At 45.2% G+C, this 19349-nt stretch overlaps 1 protein-coding gene across 3 annotated transcripts in view; it reads right to left on the reverse strand.

The window, feature by feature from the left end:
- MEI1 (meiotic double-stranded break formation protein 1) overlaps positions 1-19349 on the reverse strand; it is an 84643-nt gene that overhangs the window by 42574 nt on the left and 22720 nt on the right. For all 3 annotated transcript variants that reach the window (XM_021091442.1, XM_021091441.1, XM_021091443.1), the window contains exons 13-18: positions 15357-15448; positions 14432-14573; positions 12590-12701; positions 6682-6742; positions 4857-4954; positions 2270-2438 (exon numbers count right to left, since the gene is read on the reverse strand). In XM_021091442.1, the coding sequence (XP_020947101.1) occupies positions 2270-2438; positions 4857-4954; positions 6682-6742; positions 12590-12701; positions 14432-14573; positions 15357-15448 (674 nt within the window). The remainder of the gene's footprint in view (positions 1-2269; positions 2439-4856; positions 4955-6681; positions 6743-12589; positions 12702-14431; positions 14574-15356; positions 15449-19349) is intronic.

The following is a 19349-nucleotide window of genomic DNA, read 5'->3' on the forward strand; positions in this document are numbered from 1 at the left end:
TGGGTATGGCAAAAAAGAAAAAACTTATCGGGAGTTCCCGATGTGGCGCAGTGGTTAACGAATCTAACTTGGAACCATGAGGTTGCGGGTTCGGTCCCTGCCCTTGCTCAGTGGGTTAACGATCCGGCGTTGCCGTGAGCTGTGGTGTAGGTCGCAGACGCGGCTCGGATCCTGCGTTGCTGTGGCTCTGGCGTAGGCTGGCAGCTACAGCTCCGATTAGACCCCTAGCCTGGGAACCTCCATATGCTGTGGGTGCAGCCCTAAAAAGACAAAAAAGACAAACAACAAAAAAAAACAGACAAATTTCATCAAAATTAAAAACTTTTGCACTTCAGGGAGTTCCCGTCGTGGCGCAGTGGTTAACGAATCCGACTAGGAACCATGAGCTTGCGGGTTCGGTCCCTGCCCTTGCTCAGTGGGTTAACGATCTGGCGTTGCCGTGAGCTGTGGTGTAGGTTGCAGACGCGGCTCGGATCCCGAGTTGCTGTGGCTCTGGTGTAGGCCGGTGGCTACAGCTCCGATTCAACCCCTAGCCTGGGAACCTCCATATGCCGCAGGAGCGGCCCTAGAAAAGGCGGCAACAACAACAACAAAAGACCAAAAAAAAAAAAAAAAAAAAAAAAACAACTTTTGAACTTCAAAGGATACCACTGAGAAAGTGAAAAGACAACAGATGGGAGAAAATTTTGCAAATAATGTATCTGATAGGGGACTTGTACCTAGAACATATTTTAAAAAACCTTACAACTACGTTAAAAAATGGGGAAAAAAATCTGAATTTCTCCAAAAAAGGTGTACGAATGACCAAGAAGGACATAAAAAGGTGCTCAACATCATTAGTCATTAGGGAAATGCTAGTCAAGACCACGATGCAAAAATCACTTCATACCCAGGATGACAGCTATAGCCAAGAAGATGGACAGTAACAAGTGTTGACAGGGATATGGAAAAACTGGAACCTTCAAACACTGCTGGTAGGATTGCAGCTACTCTGGAAAACAGCTTGGAAGTTCCTCGAAAAGTTAAACATAGTATTACCACATGACTCCTCAAGTCTCCACTTGGTATAATACAGAAAAGGAACAGAAAACAAGTACTCAAGCCAACACATGTACACACACCTCCACAGCACTGCTACCCACAAAAGCCAAAAGGTGGAAGCAGCCCAGTGGATGAAGGAATAAACAAACTGGGGTATATACATATAATGGTACATTATTCTGCCATAAAAAAAGCGTGAAGTACCAACGCATGCTACCCAACATTGTGCTAACTGGATGAGTCTTGAAAACATTTTGCTAAGTGGAAGAAGCCAGGCACAAAAGGTTGCATACTGTATGATTTCAACAACAGGAAATGTTCAGAACAGATAAATCCATAGAGACAGATTGCTGGCTGCCAGGAGCTGAGCAGAAGAAGGCATGGGGAGTGGGTAAGAGATTTGACTTTGGAATGATGAAACTGTCTTGGAAATCGATAGAGACAGATGGTGGTTGCAAAACATTATGAATATATTAAATGACACTGAATTTTTCACTTTAAAATGGTTAATTTATGTTACATAAATTATATCTCAGGGAGTTCCATGGTGGCGCAGTGGAAAAGAGTCTGAATGGTATCCATGAGGACATGGGTTTGATCCCTGGCCTTGCTCATTGGGTCAAGGATCCTGCATTGCTGCAGCTGTGGTGTAGGCAGGCAGCTACACCTCTGATTTGACCCCTAGCCTGGGAACCTCCATATGCTGCAGGTGCAGCCCTAAAAAGCAAGAAAAAAAAAATATATATCAATAAATTATTTTCATCTTTAAGGATTTTACATTTTAATAAGCTGTATAGTAATTCCTAAAACCAAAGTAAACCACTGAAAGTTTTTTTGGTACACAAATAATATCAAGAAATGCTTTTGGGGGTGGGCATGGCATGTGGAAATTCCTGGGCCAGGGATCAAACCCATGCCACAGAAGCGACCCAAGCCCCTGCAGTGACAATGCTGGATTCTTAACCCTCTGAGCCACCAGGGAACTCCTCAAGGAATGCTCATTATCATCCTAGGCCTTCATCTCTCACTACTGACTACCCGCTTGCCTTAACCCTTTCTCTAAAACGTGAGCCCCTCGGGAACATAAGCCATTTCTCAATTATCTCTGTGTTGCCAGTGCCCAGCACCAGGCTTGAAGAGGATGCCTCTGTAAATATTTATTGAACTGAACTTGGCTACAGATGGAGGTCCCAGAACCAACCATCAGTCACCAGCTCTGAGCACGGACCTGTCCTCGTGGATGTAGGCCAGGTAGAAGAGGAGCAGGATGCAATACTGCTTCTGGCGAGCAGCTCCCTCCATGTACTGGCGATCTGACAGGAAAGCAAGGCTTTCAGGGCTCCTGCTGCTTATCTGGGGCAATCCATGCTGCAGGAGCTCAGACACTGCAGAGAGTTCTGGAGAGGGAACAAGCAGGAGAAAGTCACACAGGGCACACTGGAGAGCAGGCAATGAGCACATGAGTATCTACCACATACAGATACTGCACAGGGTAACAGGATGCACAAGGGATAAGAGGAAGTCAGCTTCCTCCTCCTCTCTACCAGGAGGGACGAAAGGTAACTTGTGGAAGGATATGGAAACATCCACTCAGTTGACAGTGTTCACGAAGTGGCTACTCCAAGCCAGGCTGTGAGACATGGAACCCAGCTCCAGTAGCTGGCAGCTGGTGGGAAAAAATAGATAATGAGACAGACAATTGCAAGACATGTGATCAGTGCCATGTTCAAGCGTGGACGAGAGTGACTCATGCCACCTGCAATGGGAAGGGCAAGTGCAAAGAGGAGGGAACTGAGGAGGGAGAATAGGAAACAGGCAGAGGAAGGAGGGAAGAGACTCCTCGAGACAAGAAGCAAGGTGATTAGAGGCCAGAGGGCATAAGAGGATATGTCATGCTCAGGGGACATGGAGGTTAGTATGACTGGACTCTCGTGAATACGTGCGGAGGGTCCTGTGTGAGGGAATTTGTAGCTAGACCGTGAAAGACCCTGAATGCTGAGTATAGAATGTGGATTTTACCCTGAGAGTAGATTGCTAGATTTCCTATGAAACCTCTATTTCATGACAGAGACAGTATTTGAATACCAAAAGAATACGAAAGACAAGGACCTCAGAGCTCAAATTTTGAGGAAGGTCAACTTTATGGAAAATTCACTACATCACCCTAATTTTCCACATTTCGCCATGAGAAACTCCATCACTGTCGGAGAGGGCCCACAGACTGAGGTTTGGAAATGACGGCTGAAGCCAGGGGAGTCGAGACATTAAGACTTGGTTTCCAGGATGGAACTAGAGAATCTCATCCTGAGTGAAATGAGCCAGAAATGAGCCAGAAAGACAAAGACAAATACCATATGATATCACTTATAACTGGAATCTAATATCCAGCACAAATGAACATCTCCTCAGAAAAGAAAATCATGGACTTGGAGAAAAGACTTGTGGCTGCCTGATGGGAGGGGAGGGAGTGGGAGGGATCGGGAGCTTGGGCTTATCAGACACAACTTAGAATAGATTTACAAGGAGATCCTGCTGAGCAGCATTGAGAACTTTGTCTAGATACTCTGTTGCAATAGAACAAAGGGTGGGGAAAATAAATATGTAATTGTAATGTATACATGTAAGGAAAACTTGATCCCCTGGCTGTACAGTGGGAAAATTTTTAAAAAAAATTTTTTTTTGAGCACCTGGAAAAGGGCAAATAAAAAATCAACTAAAAAAAAAAAGACTTGGTTTCCAGATAAATCCTCCAGCAGTATGTGAAGACGGGTTGGAGAATGAGAGAATGAAAGCAGGAGGCCAAATTAGAGGTCAAATGAAAGGGTCTACCCTGCCAATGAAGTGGAACAAGGGCCAAGTGAAGAGTGAAAATGAAGAATGTCCCACAGTGACGTCAGGAACCCTAACTCAAACTTAGTGCTTTTTCCACCAAAGCACACTATGATCATTGTGGTAATAATAAAACTAATATCCTTGCAACTCACACGTTCAACTACCCTTAATCCTGATATATAGAAGAAAGAAGCAGTCTGCATGTAAGTAAGGTCAGCTGCTCTTCCTGGTACTCTGAGATCTAGCAAGATCTCAGGGCTTGAGAGGGGCAGACATGTGGGGCTCCCCCTATTCCAAGAAGAAAGGGAGCTGTCAGCAGCAAGGGGCTGGATCAAAAAATATTTCTTGAATGAAGGAAAAAGAAATGGGACAGCCTGTCAAGATACTTTGACCAGGAGTTCTCGTCGTGGCACAATGGTTAACGAATCCGATTAGGAACCATGAGGTTGTGGGTTCTATCCCTGGCCTTGCTCAGTGGGTTAGGGATCCAGCATTGCCGTGAGCTGTGGTGTAGGTCGCAGATGCAGCTCGGATCCCGTGTTGCTGTGGCTCTGGTATAGGCCAATGTAGACCCCTAGCCTGGGAACCTCCATATGCCGCAGGTATGGCCCTAGAAAAGGCAAAAAGACAAAAAAAAAAAGATACTTTGACCAGAGGTCTCTGGGTGTAACAAGCAGAGAGAAAGAGGCCTAGTGTGAGAGACAATACAGAGAAGCTGGTCACAGGGAGGAAACGGACTTGAGCTTTAGGGTCCTTCTCTTAAAGTCTAAAGGTCCAGGAGCCTTGGATTCCACTGTTTTCTGATTCTATTATCTCACTTCCCTAGGAAGCAGCCTACAGTTCCATCATTCCATGAGGCCATGGTTCTTCGGGGTAGGTTCAAGCAAAGGTTTCTTATAACTGTACTGATTACCCAGCCCATCAGAAAGACATCCAGACTCTGAAAGACCACCTCAGATCTCTTGAGTCCTACAGCATCTTACCTTCTTGGGAAAGTGGTGCTGTCTTCTCTGGAGCGGAGAGGAGGTTGATGCACATGGAGTAGAGGAAACTGGAACACACCTGGTTTAGGGAGGAGTGACTTAGTGGAAGAAGAGAAAGAGAGAACAAGGGAGAAGACATCACTACTTTGGCTGGGACAGCATTATCCCTGCCATGTATGGGGGCACCACCGCTTTGTGCCAGAGCCCAAAGAAATTCTAACCTTGGCCCTGTTAGAGAAGGTGTGGAGGTGGTTGTAAAAAGTAACCTCTAGGAGTTCCCGTCATGGCTCAGTGGTGAACGAACCCAACTAGGAACCATGAGGTTGCGGGTTCCATCCCTGGCCTTGCTCAGTGGGTTGGGGATCCGACGTTGCTGTGAGCTGTGGTGTAGGTTGCAGACGCGGCTCAGATCCCACGTTGCTGTGGCTCTGGCGTAGGCCAGTGGCTACAGCTCCAATTAGACTCCTAGCCTAATTGCCGTGGGAGTGGCCCAAAAAATGGCAAAAAAAGAAAAAAAAAAAAAGTAAACATGGAACCTGCTGTCCACAGATATAACTTAGGCACTTGGTCCATAGAAGCATTCACTAAAAATTTCCTGAAAAAATAAAACAAGGAAGGCTACTAAGCTCTAATTTAATAAAACACATAAACAAAAAGTACTCCTGGTCAGGAAAAGGCTAGGGAGCACCAGAAAAAGAGGATGCTGTGGAACCCAAAGTGGGTAATTAAGAACTACAAACATCCCAAATTGTGACTCTGAATCCAAGTGGATTCCTGTATGCTCTTCTGAACATTGGCCGTAGGCTGTAGCAAGTGGAATCTGCCAAGTAAATGCAGCAACAGATGACAAATCAAAAATGGGAAGGCACAGAAGACTGCTCCAGAAACCTAACAAGACAAACCAAGGCAGCAATTTCTCCACTGTGAACAAGAGAGTCTCGGGGTTCTCTCACGGCGCAGCAGGTTAAGGATCCACCATTGTCACTGCAGCAACTCAGGTCACTGCTGTGCGGTGAGTTCAATCCCTGGCCCAGGAACTTCCACATACCACCGGCATGCCCCTCCCCCAAAAAAAACCCTAAAAAACAAAACAAAAGGAAAGAGTTTCTCCTCTGGAATTACTGGGCTGATGGCAACTAGAACATGACTCTATTTTTTTTTTTGTCTTTTTGCCATTTCTTGGGCCACTCCCGCGGCATATGGAGGTTCCCAGGCTAGGGGTTGAATTGGAGCTGTAGCCACCGGCCTACGCCAGAGCCACAGCAACGCGGGATCCGAACCGCGTCTGCGACCTACACCACAGTTCACGGCAACGCCGGATCCTTAACCCACTGAGCAAGGCCCAGGATCGAACCGGAAACCTCATGGCTCCTAGTCGGATTCATTAACCACTGCACCACGACGGGAACTCCAGAACATGACTCTTAATGGGCACGCATCAATTACTCTGAGGGTCTCAGTTTCCTTGTTTGTAAAAGGAGGAGCCAGACAGACGGTCGCCAAGAGCCCTTGCAGTCTTTGTTTTGTTCGCACCTGCAGCATGCAGACGTTCCCAAGCCAGGGATCACACCTGCGCCATTGCGGGGACCCGAGCCACTGCAGCGACACACTAGATCCTTAACCCACTGAGTCACACAAGAACTCTAAGCCCTTCCAGTTTTGGTGTTACCAAGTTAAGTCAAAGCTACAGAAGCACATCCAGCTCATACCACCAGCTGCTGAGCAATTCTGACACTGTGTCAATCCCCCTACGGTCCTATGACCAAACCGCACCAATCAGAACTTGGCCCCCTGGCCGCTGAATTTTTCCTCAGACTATACATACCCCAAGTCACTGCAGAACCTGGCCTTTAGTTCCAGAGTCAGCTGTATGAAGGATGAGGCAGCTTGGGAGAAGTGGGGAGAAAACAGAGAGTGATTTAAACCAGGTTTGCTACAGAGATTCCCAAGTCTGTGTGGTACTAGTTTTGGTGTCACACAGACTTGGGTTCAAAACTTGCTCCATCACTATCTACCAATGTTGTCTCTGGAACACTTATCGAACGTCTCTGAGATTCAGTTTCAGTATCTTTATCTCACAGATTATTTTTTGTTTTGTTTTCCATTTTTTTATTACTCAAATGAATTTATCACATCTGTAGTTATATAATGATCATAACAATATGATTTCACAGGATTTCCATCCCACAGCCCAGGCACTTCCCCCCACCCCCTAAACTGTCTCCTCCGGAGACCGTAAGTTTTTCAATGTCTGTGAGTCAGCATCTGTTCTGCAAAGAAGTTCTGTCTGTCCTTTTTTCAGATTCCACATGTCAGTGAAAGCATTGGATGTTGGTATCTCACTGTATGGCTGACTTCACTTAGCATGATCATTTCTAGGTCCATCCATGTTGCAAAAAATGCTGGTATTTCATTCTTTTTAATGGCTGAGTAATATTCCATTGTGTATATGTACCATATCTTCTTGATCTACTCCTCTGTCAATGGACATTTAGGTTGTTCCCATGTCTTGGCTATTGTAAATAGTGCTGCAATGAACATTGGAGTACATGTATCTTTGCGAGTCGTGGTTTTCCTCTGGATAGATGCCCAGGATTGGGATTGCTGGATCAAATGGTAGTTCTATTTTTAGTTTTCTGAGGAATCTCCATACTGCTTCCCAAGGTGGTTGCACCAATTTACAATCCCACCAATAGTGTACTAGGGTTCCTTTTTCTCCACACCCTCTCCAGCACTTATTGTTTGTAGACTTTTGGATGATGGCCATTCTGGCTGGTGTAAGGTGGTACCTCAGAGTGGTTTTGATTTGCATCTCTCTAATAGTGATGTTGAACATCTTTTCATGTGTGTCTCGCCCATCTGTATGTCTTCTTTGGAGAATTGTCTGTTTAGATCTTCTGCCCATTTTTTGATAGGCTTGTTTGTTTTTTTGGTATGGAGCTGCAGAAGTTGTTTATAAATTTTGGAGATTAATCCCTTGTCAGTCCATTCACTTGCAAAAATTTTTCTCCCTTTCTGTGGGTTGTCTTTTTGTGTTGTTTAGGGTTTCCTTTGCTGAAACTTTGAAGTTTGATTAGATCCCATTTGTTTATTTTTTTTTTATTGTCAATACTCTGATAGGTGGATCTGAGAAGATGTTGCTGTCGTTTATGTCAGAGTGTTTGGCCTAGGTTTTCCTCTAGGAGTTTGATAGTGTCTGGTCTTATATCTAGGTCTTTAATCCATTTGGAGTTTATTTTTGTGTATGGTGTTAGGGAGTGTTCTAATTTCATTCTTTTCCATGTGGCTGTCCAGTTTTCCCAGCACCACTTATTGAACAAGCTATCCTTTCTCCATTGTATATTCTTGCCTCCTTTGTCATAGATTAGTTGGCTGTAGGTGCGTGGGTATCTCACAGATTGTTGTGAAACTAAGTATCTAGAACATCTAGCAAACACTTAACTCAAAGTGAATGCTGAATAAAAGTTCATCTTCCTTTCTGATTAACTGGTGACCCTGGCACCGACCTCCGATGGCCTGACTCTCTCAAGTTCCCCCACTCCCACCCTGCCCCACCCTGCAACTCTGCCAAAACTGGCCTCTGTCCTGCTCAAGATTCTAGACGAGAGCTCCCATTACACCAGCTCCAGTGTTGGGGACAATCTACCTAGGGCTTATGGTAGAAAATTAATCCCTCAGAGTTTGACAGCAACTTTCTGGGACATCAGTTTAACCCATGGCTCCCTCAGAGAGGGAACGCCCAGTCTGCCTGCTGGAAGGGCTCCTCCTGGCCCAGTCTCTCAGGGATCCAGTTTCTCCCCACCCGGCTCCAGGTCTCTGCCTCCTCTTGGCTGGCAGTGCCTGCTTCCCTCTTCTCTCATGCAGATTGGGCCCTGATCCTGTTCCACCTGGCTTCCTGCTGCAGCCATCTCCCTGGAGTTACACTTTCTCTACACCCCTTGTTCTGCACCACCACGCACCTCCCCACCCACACCCAGAGATCTACACTTCCGAAGCAATACCCATCCAGCCCCCAAGACTGGGTTCCCTTGACTCTTGAAGAAGGGCAGGCAGAAAGAGTGGATGAAAGGAAGGAAAGAAGTATATGTCAGTTGTCACCAAGACTAAGGGGTATCCTCATTCAGGAAATCTACATGTGTCCTCTCTTTGAATTCTCATTATTATCACCATGTTCTAGCGGAGGACACTGTAGATAAAAAATTAATTTGCCCAATGTCAATAAACAAGTAAAGGATGGGATAAGAATCCCAACCCATATGTGCCAATGACAAAGGTCATTTTTCCTCTTTGTCCACACAGCCTCCTACCCTTTCCTGAAAGTTCACACTCACACCTTCTGCTTGGAATAGCTTCCTAAGGGTTCCCTGTGCTCTGTTCTTTCCCAGAAAGAACAAAGATCCCTCTGAACAGCAACAAGGGACCTCTCCAGGATGACCCAGCACATCAGTTAGAAATCCCTCAAAATCCCAAATGAAATTTACAGACAACTGCAAAAGCTTTGCCCCTCATCTCCCCAGCTCTAGATCCTGGCCCCTCTCCTTCCCAAGGACCTTGCTCTGCTGATTATGTAACCCTGAGTCTCTCTACTGCTCCTTCCGATAGGCTGCTAATCAGAATAAGTGTTTCCAGGCTTAGAGGGTAGCAAAACCTTCCTAACTCCATGTGCCCTTCCAATTGTACCCCCATTCCTCACCCACTCTGTACACCAAACTTAGTGAAAGATTTGCCTGTCTTGTCTCTACTGCCTCACCTTGCACTCGCTCTTCAACTCATTATAGTCTGGCTTCCACCCCAACCACTCCACAGAAATGGCTCTGGCCAAGGTCACCAACTGCCTACATGATGCCAAGTCCAATGGAAAATTTTTAGTCCCCGTCTTCCTTGACCTCTGGGATGCATCTGACACTCATGTCCACTCCCCAACCAGAAAACTCTCTTCACTTGGCTTCTCTAACATCATACTCTTCCAGTTTTCTTTCTACCTCTCCAACCGTTCCTGACCAGTGTCCCTGGGAGTCTCCTGCTCCTCCTGACTGCTGACTATCACATGCGATTCTGTCAGGGTCCCTTGATCAGCTCATTCTACACACTCACCCTGGTGCAATCTCACCTGCTCCCCACTAGAGAGTTGGCCCAATAAGAACAGGGGTTTGTTTTGTTCACCGTTACACCCTCTGCCCTAGGACTGTGCCTTTCATGCAGTCGATACCCAATAAATGTTTGCTGAATGACTGAAAGGCTAAATGCTGAAAACGTCTATATCTATTGTAAAGAAAAAAATGTTGCCCGGACTTCCAGTTCTACAAGGATCAAGCCATTAGCCAATGCAGCTGCTCAGCCCACCGACACTGTGCCCAAGGGGAATTCAGAATGGAGAAAAACAGGAAACATTCTGTGCTTTGGATATACTGGCCCACTGATAGTTAAGATGAATATCTAAGGAAAAATTTCAAATGACCCCAGATTCTTGCATCTTCTCCTAAGCAAAACAGCACTATAATCATTAACTTGAGATGTCTGTTCCTTGTGACTAGCAGTAATCTTTTCATGTTGACTACATGTTTTCCCAGAAAAAAAAGTACATATATTCTAGCTCCTCCCTCATCTCTTTGGAGCAGTTCCTCAGAGCTATCTGACAGGCTGTCTCCCAGGCCTAGCCTCAGTAAAGTGCCCAAATAAAACTTAACTTACAGTCTTTACATCAGTGAACACTGTATTTAAAGACCAGATTTTCCCCTGACCTCAGACAGAGTCAATTACCTACTTCGCAGCTCCATTTTGACATCTCACACGTACCCTGATCCACATGGCTCACATCCTCTACTGTCTTCTCAAACCAGAGCCTCCTCTAGCGAGCCTCCTCTCAATAAAAACAAAAACAAAAAACCACCACCCACCTAGATGGCAGCCAGAAGCCAAGGCATTACCCTAAACTATTCCCTCTCCCTCAGGCCCTACATTCAATCATTCCACCCCCCGTCCCACCTTATTGCTACCTTATGCTACCTTATTCCTAACACCAGCCTGAGTTAATGCAAGAGGCTGAACTACTGGCCTCCAATCTTGCCTCCTTCAATGGTCCACATTGTTCCAAGGAGGATCTTTCTAAAACAGCAGTCTAAGCCTGTCACTCTCCTTAGTTAAGACTCAACACCTCAATTCCTGACATGGATGACAGACCCCTGCGTGACTGAGCCCTGGCCACCTCTCATGGTAGACTTCCCACTGCATGCTACCGACAGGAATTTTTTTAAAAGACAGTAAATTATAACGATAAGGGGTAAGCAGAGCATAGAGATTAAGAAAGCAGGCTCTACTATATACAATGGCCAAGACACAGAAACAACCTAAATGTCCATCAACAGAGGAGTGGACAAAGAAGATGTGGCATATATACACAATGGAATATTAGTCAGCCATTAAAAGGAAAGAAATAACATCATCTGCTCAGTGAATTATCATGCTCAGTGAAGTCAGTCAGACAGTGAGACACCAACATAAAATGCTATCACTTTCATGTGGAATTTAAAAAAAGGACACAATGAACTTCTTTGCAGAACAGATACTGACTCAGACTTTGAAAAATATATGGTTTCCAAATGAGATAGAGGTTGAGGGGTTGGGGGATGAGCTGGGGGTTTGGGTTGGAAATGTTATAAAATTTGGTTGTGATGATCATTGTACAACTATAAGTGTAACTGAGTAATAAAAAAAATGCTATTTGAAAAAAGAAATAAGGAAAGCATTAGAGACATGAAAATAAATATATAAATAAAAAGAAAGCAGGCTGTAGAGCCGGACTGAACTCCCGGAATTCGAATCCTGGGCACGCCACTGCCCTATGTGACCTTGGGCAAGTCGTTCAAACTGAGTTTCACTGTGCTCATTAATAGAACGAGGATAATGACAGTCACACTTCCTAGAGTCTTTCTGAGAATTAAATGCATTAACACATGCAAAGCACATAGAACAATATCTAATGCGTAGTAAGAATTTAATAAATGTTAGTCACTATTGGTCATTACTACTACCATTCTCTATTCCCTTTCTGGTTGTGGATAGCCCCCTCCCATTCTCACCATCACTGCCACTTTCTAAGGAACGTAAAGGAGACTCTGACTCTGATTCCTGGGCTCACTCTGCAGGCTGAGGTATTTATAGGGTGCAAACGTGGGAAAGGAAGGTTTACATGTGAAAGAGAAAAATAATGACCAGTGACAGAACCAAATAAATACAGGCAGGAAGGCCTGAAGAAGGCTGTCAAGGGCCACTTGGGTTCAGTTTTAGGATGGCATTTCAGTGCAGTATAGTTAGGTAGTATTTTCATGCAGTGCTGCCACTCCTCTAGAAGGCACCTGCAGGTATATGGAGACACTTCTCAGGTGTCACAATACTGGGAATACTTCTGCCATTTAGCGCTCGGGAGCCAGAGATGCTCACCATCTCGTGAGGTCTGAGGGAATGTGGAGTATGAGAGTAATGGGGCAAGAGGTATGCTGTGGGCTCTGAAATGGAACCTCCTGCCATTCTCAGAGAAGTATGAGTTCCCTTGAGAACTGCCTTTGAGCACTTCTGATTGCTGTGTGACATACCCTTCCACTCCACACTGGGCAGAGTGAGCATGTTGACTCTGAATGAATACGCAAGCCTCCCATCCCCAGCTTATACTCTCTTTAAGTCACTGAGCAGCTGCCCAAGGTGCCCGGCTCCCTCCCAGCTTGCCTGCTGCCTACCGAGCTTCCTGGAAAATTTCTCCTTCATGTGGGGAACGACGACAAAAAGGCTGTGCAGAATCGAGAGGAACACCTCCATCAAGGCTGGGTTAGTGGCCTGCTCTGAGTACCTCTGCAAAGAACCAACATGGAGAGCCAGAGTCCACCAGGACTGAGCCTCTGAAGAAGAAAGAACATCAGCAAAACTGGCATCAAATCTAGCAATAACAGGCTAAACTCTTTCATCTGAGGGACACACAAAAAAGCTAGAGGACTTGAAGTCACCAGCCTATATCCAAGGCTTACATCTGCCACTTAATAAATTGTGCAAGATGCATTACTTCTCGGGGCCTCCACCAAAGAGTAAGACAGAAATTATAACAAGTTCTGCCTCCCAGAAACAAATGAGATCTGATGTGTAAAAGATACTTTCTAAATTATAATACAGGGTGACACTCACGTTTCTAACATATAGCACAGTTTACAAACTGCCTTCACATTTATTTTCCATGTGATCTCTGAGTAGAATCAACAGGCAGCCTGATGTGGCAGACAGAGCTCTGGATTAAGAGCAGAGAAACCTGGGTTCCGTTTCAAGCTCTGCACAAAGTCACTGTGCGCCCTTGAGTCAGTCACGTCCTCCCCTCTCGCTGTCTCAGTTCCCTCTGTGTGTAAATAGCCAGGGCCTCAGGGACATAGTTCTTATAGAGACCCTTCATTGGGTCTTTAAACTAAGGTTTGTTTGGGGGGTTTTCTGTGGCTGTGCCTGTGGCATGTGGAAGTTCCTGGGCCAGTAATCGAACCCAAGCCACAGCAGCAACCCAAGCCATTGCAGTAACAATGCCAGATTCTTAACCTGTTGTGCCACAAGAGAACTGCAGTTAAGCTATTTTTTAATTAGAAAAGCAATACATGTTCATTAAAAGAAATGTGTAAATACTGAAAAGTAGAAAGCAAGAATAGTACAATAATTCTATGATCTAGTTCTAGCTCGAACACTTAAATCTAGGAGGAAGGCAGAGCAGACGAGGCAACCAATGTGAATTCCCCAAGTGTTACTGTTAGTGCCAATCAGGGCTGCAACCCATGGCTCCTGCCAGTTACCCACCTGAAGACCATGGCATGCTGGCTCTAAGGCTTCATTAAGGATTAGCAGCTCGCCTATCAGAACCAGAGGATGTTTCCCTGCTGCCACCTACTGTTCCCAGTGGGTGTTTTGGAGGTGTCCTTTCCCAACAAACAGGCTCACAGGATGTCAAACCTCAAACGGGACAGGACTCGTCCAAGGTCATCTGGGCAGTCAACAGTTCTAGACCCTGCTCTTCCCACCGTCTCCATCTCAAGTCAGCTCAAAGCCAGGTCTCTCTTCAGAGTGGCCCTCTCTCATTTTACAGAACCTACATACGTGCTCCTTCGTGAAGCCTAGATCACAGACGTTCACCACTGCTCTTTACTAAACAGAAAAACACATGGGTTCAAATCTCCGTACCGTCATGTACTCGCTATAACCCCAGAAACAAGGTAAGTTCATTTTAAATTGGGGGAAATTATAGGATCTATTCCACAGGGTCACTGGAAGATCAAATTGAGTTATGAACATAAGGCACTTTTCATGTCATAAACATTACTATTTGTTATTATTCCTGCTCTCTACTTTTTACGAGGCATGCATTAGCTTTACAACAAAACACTACACTGCGATTTTAAAACCAAAGGAAAAGCAACTGCAGGAACAACACTGCTGAGACCCTCAGAAGGTCCGCTGAGTAGTCGAGTCACTGCCTTGTGCCTCTCAGCCTGGTTTGCTCTCACACCATCCTCCTCCCCAAGCTCCTCCCCCGTCCATGGAGCAGGAGAACCCACCATCACCATGGGGATACACAGGGAGTCACAGGCACTGAGAAGAAATTCTGAGAAGGCCTCCAAGGTGTCTTCGTTCTCCGCACCGGGAGCTGTGAATGGATTCTCCTGGGCCGAAGGCTCGTTCTGGAATTCCACAGCCAACCTGAGCAATCCAATGTGTGAGTGTATTTATTGCTTCCTATGAAATATAAAGGTTAGAAGCATCTTTCTACAAAGATGCCTGAGCTCAGGGTCCAGGGAACGTATCCCCAGCAGCAGATCTGGAGAAAATTCAAGAGGCCTCGATGAGGGAGAACCTGGTCTTGGCTACCTCTCCGGCCTCGGGATCCCAGAACACACACTTCCTCCTACCACATGCATTTCCCTGAACGTACCATGCTGTTGGTTTCACATCTCTCTGCGTTGACATATGCTGCTCTCTCTACCCGAATGCCTTCCCCAGATTTGTGGCAACTTAATGAGTTCCGCACATAAACAAAACTGTCTCTTCCCCAAGAGACTGTGAACTCCTTGTGGGTGGGAGATAATCTGACTTATCTTTCTACTCCCACTATCTCACACCAGGCCTGGCACACAGTAGATACAATAAATATTGGTTAATGGGAACTGAATTAACCCAAAGAGCAATGAGTGAACACCTGGGTTATGTGGGAAGAGGAACAAAGCTGAATGAGAACACAGCCTCATTGCACAGCAACTAAAACTTCACCAGAAGGGAGTCTTTGAAAACCCCCTCCTCTAGTGACCTGTCCTCAAACATCCTCCACTCACACATCCCCAACCTCCACCCCAGCCAAAGTCCTCTCACTGGGCAGCAAAGCATCAGAAGCAAGTGTTGCTTCTAGAACTTTATCCCTTGTCTGCTTCCTTTCGATGCCCACCCTCCATACTACGACCACCTCAAACCATACAAAAGGGCCCTCACCGGCAGGCATTTCTAAATCCCTCCAGAGTGCTCAGGAGGAAATTTCCCCTTCGAAGAATGGCCTTCTCTGAATCTCTGTTGGAGGCATGGCCCTGGGGTGAGAAGAAAAGAGGAGAACCTACTGGTCAAGTGCCTCCTTTGTGTCCCAGTCTGAGCCTGGGGGACTACAGACCTCTTCCTCTCACACTGGAGTCTGGCATTCCTATATGCCGGACACTTCCCAGGGGATCTTGGGTATAACCTCACCGATCCAGCCACCTAATAGCTCCTTTAAAAAAATGGTAGAAGAGGAGGTTCCATCATGGCTCAGAGGAAATGAATCTGACTAGAATCCGTGAGGACACAAGTTTGATTCCTGGCCTCGCTCAGTGGGTAAAGGATCTGATGTTGCCGTGAGCTGTGGTGTAGGTTGCAGACGCGGCACAGATCTGGCATTGCTCTGGCTGTGGTGCTATAGCTGATTGGACCCCTAGCCTGGGAAGTTCCATATGCAGCAGATGCAGCCCTGAAAATGACAAAAAAAAAAAAAAAAAAAAAAAAAACGGTGGAAGGAGGAACCTAACCACTTGTCTCCCTGTGAATCCAGTTTTTGTTCTATATGCAGAAAACTGTCACAGACTGGTGAATTAGCCTAACTGGCTGTAATGTCTACATTAGTTGCTCCAAAACAAACAAAACTCCCCACCCTATCAGGTATAGAGTTTAGTTTCCAAAGTTAATCCTGAAAGACATAATCGGCACTCATGTTAACAGTATCCCTTCTGATATTTTGAGTCCATGGACTGTAACCCAACAACTGAGACACACTGAACATTGGCCAGATTCTTCCTAAGATTCCAGTAAACACAGCCTTAAATAATTTTGTGAGCATGGTTTTCCTCCCTACTTTTTAGGGCCGCACCTGTGGTATACGGAAGTTCCCAGGCTAGGAGTCAAAGCAGAGCTGCAGCTGCCAGCCTACACCACAGCCACAGCAATGCAAGATCCGAGCCGTGTCTGTGCCCTTACACTACAGCTCATAGCAATACCAGATCTCTGACCCACTGAGCGAGGGCAGAGGTTGAACAAGCATCCTCATGGATACTAGTCGTATTTGTTTCCACTGTGCCACAACGGGAACTCCTTGTGAGCATGTTACCATACCTACCTGGATGATAGAAAAGACAAAGTGTGGGAGTTTCCTGGTGGCCTAGTGGGTAAGGACTTGTCACTGCTATGGCTCAGGTTCACTCCCTGGGCAGGGTTCATGCCATGGGCATGGCCAAAAACAAACAAACAAACAGCAAAAAAGACAGTGTACAATAAGCTAGGGTATAAACACCCTGGGATTTTCTCCCAAACTCAAGTACCTGCTAGCTCTGGAACTTAGAGAAAAATTACTTAACCCCTAAGGCTTCGGTTTCCTCATCAGGATAACAATTATTAAGCCTCACAGATCTGCAGTTAAGAAAGAATATATATATATAACATTTCAGGAGTTCCCACTGTGGCGCAGAGGGTTAAAAATCTGGCATTATCTCTGCAGAGGCACAGGTTTGATCCCCATCCCAGCACAGTGGGTTAAGGATCTGGTGCTGCCGCAACTATGGTGTCATAGGTCACAGCTGCAGCTCAGATTCAATCCCTGGCCCAGGAACTTCCATACGCTGTGGCTGTGACCAGAAAAGAAAAAAATAATATCCCATTGTAGGTGTGTGTGCATGAGAAAAAGCTATAAAGTGGCATGTAAAAGTAATGCACACACAACCCCCCAAAAATTAAATACCTAGGAATAAACCTGATCAAGGAGGTGAAAGACTTACATGCTGAGAACTATACAGCATTAATCAAGGAAATTAAAGAGGATTCAAAGAAATGGAAAGACAGTCCATGCTCCTGGATTGGAAGAATTAATATCATAAAAATGGCCATAGTGCCCAAAGCAGTCTATAGACTCAATGCAATCCCTATCAAATTACCCATGACATTTTTCACAGAACTAGAACAAACAATTCAAAAATTTATATGGAACCACTCAAGACCCAGAATTGCCAAAGTAATCCTGAGGAACAAAAACAAGCAGGAGGCATAACTCTCCCAGACTTCAGGCAATATTACAAAGCTACATTAATCAAAAGAGTGTGGTGCTGGTACCAAAAGACATACGGACCAATGGAACAGAATAGAGAACCCAGAAATAAACCCTGACACCTATGGTCAATTAATCTTTGACAAAGGAGGCAAGAACATAAAATGGGAAAAAGAATCTTTTCAGCAAGTGGTGCTGGGAAAACTGGAGAGCTGCATGTAACTGAATGAAACTGGAACACACCCTCACACCATGCACAAAAATAAACTCAAAATGGCTTAAAGACTTAAACGTAAGATACCATCAAACTCCTACAAGAGAACATAGGCAAAACATTCTCTGAAATCAACCTTACAAATGTTTTCTCAGGTCAGTCTCGAAGGCAACAGAAATAAAAGCAAAAATAGGAGTTCCCATCATGGCGCAGCGAAAATGAATCGGACTAGGAACCATGAGGTTGTAGGTTCAATCCCTGGCTTTGCTCAGTGGGTTAAGGATCAGGTGTTGCCATGAGCTCTGGTGTAGATTGCAGACTCGGCTCGGATATGGCATTGCTGTGGCTGTGGTGTAGGCCAGTGGCTACAGCTCCAATTAAACCCTTAGCATGGGAACCTCCATACAACATGGGTGTGGCCCTAAAATGATAAAAAAAAAAAAAGAAGGCAAAAATAAACCAATGGGATCTAATCAAATTGACAGGCTTTTGCACAGCAAAGGAAACCATAAAAAAACCAAAAAGACAACCTAAGGAATGGGAGAAAACAATTTCAAACAGTGCAACTGACAAGGGCTTCATCTCTAAAATATACAAACAGCTTATACAACTCAACAGCAAAAAAAACAACCCAATCGAAAAATGGGCAAAAGACCTGAATAGACTTTTCTCCAAATAAGATATACAGATGGCCAACAAGCACATGAAAAACTGCTCAACATCACTAATTATTAGAGAAATGCAAATCAAAACTTCACTGAGGTACCACCTCACACCTGTCAGAATGGCCATCATTAACAAGTCAACAAATAAATGCTAGAGAGGGTGTGGAGAAAAGGGTACCCTCCTACACTGCTGGTGGGAATGTAAATTGGTACAACCACTATGGAAAACAATACGGAGATACCTTAGAAAACTATACATAGAACTACCATATGACTGAGCAATCCACTCTTGGGCATATACCCGGACAAAACTTTCCTTGAAAAAGTCACATGGAGTTCCCGTCGTGGCTTAGTGGTTAACGAATCTGACTAGGAACCATGAGGTTGCGGGTTCGATCCCTGGCCTCGCTCAGTGGGTTAAGAATCCGGCATTGATGTGAGCTGTGGTGTAGGTCGCAGACGTGGCTTGGATGCCATGTTGCTATGGCTCTGGCGTAGGCCGGCGGCTACAGCTCTGATCAGACCCCTAGCCTGGGAACCTCCATACGCTGCAGGAGCAGCCCTAGAAAAGGCAAAAAGACAAAAAAAAAAAAAAAAAAAAAAAAAAAAAAAAAGATACATGCACCCGCATGTTCATTGCAGCACTATTCACAACAGCCAAGACATGGAAACACCCTAAATGTCCATCGACAGATGACTGAATTAAGAAGATGCGGTATATGTATACAATGGAATACTGCTCAGCCGTAAAAAAGAACAATGCCATTTGTAGCAATATGGATGGAACTGGATTCTCTCATACTAAGTGAAGTCAGGAAGAAAAAGACAAATACCATATCACATCACCTATATCTGGAATATATGGCACAAACAAACCTTTCCACAGAAAAGAAACTCATGGACTTGGAGAACAGACTTGTGGTTGCCAAGGGAGATGGGGAGGGACTGGGATGGACTGTGAGTCTGGGGTTGATAGATGCAAACTATTGCCTTTCGAATGGATAAGCAATGAGATCCTGCTGTATAGCACAGGGAACTATATCTAA

Source organism: Sus scrofa, chromosome 5 (genome assembly GCF_000003025.6).
Source record: "Sus scrofa isolate TJ Tabasco breed Duroc chromosome 5, Sscrofa11.1, whole genome shotgun sequence".
NCBI classification, from domain to species: domain Eukaryota; kingdom Metazoa; phylum Chordata; class Mammalia; order Artiodactyla; family Suidae; genus Sus; species Sus scrofa.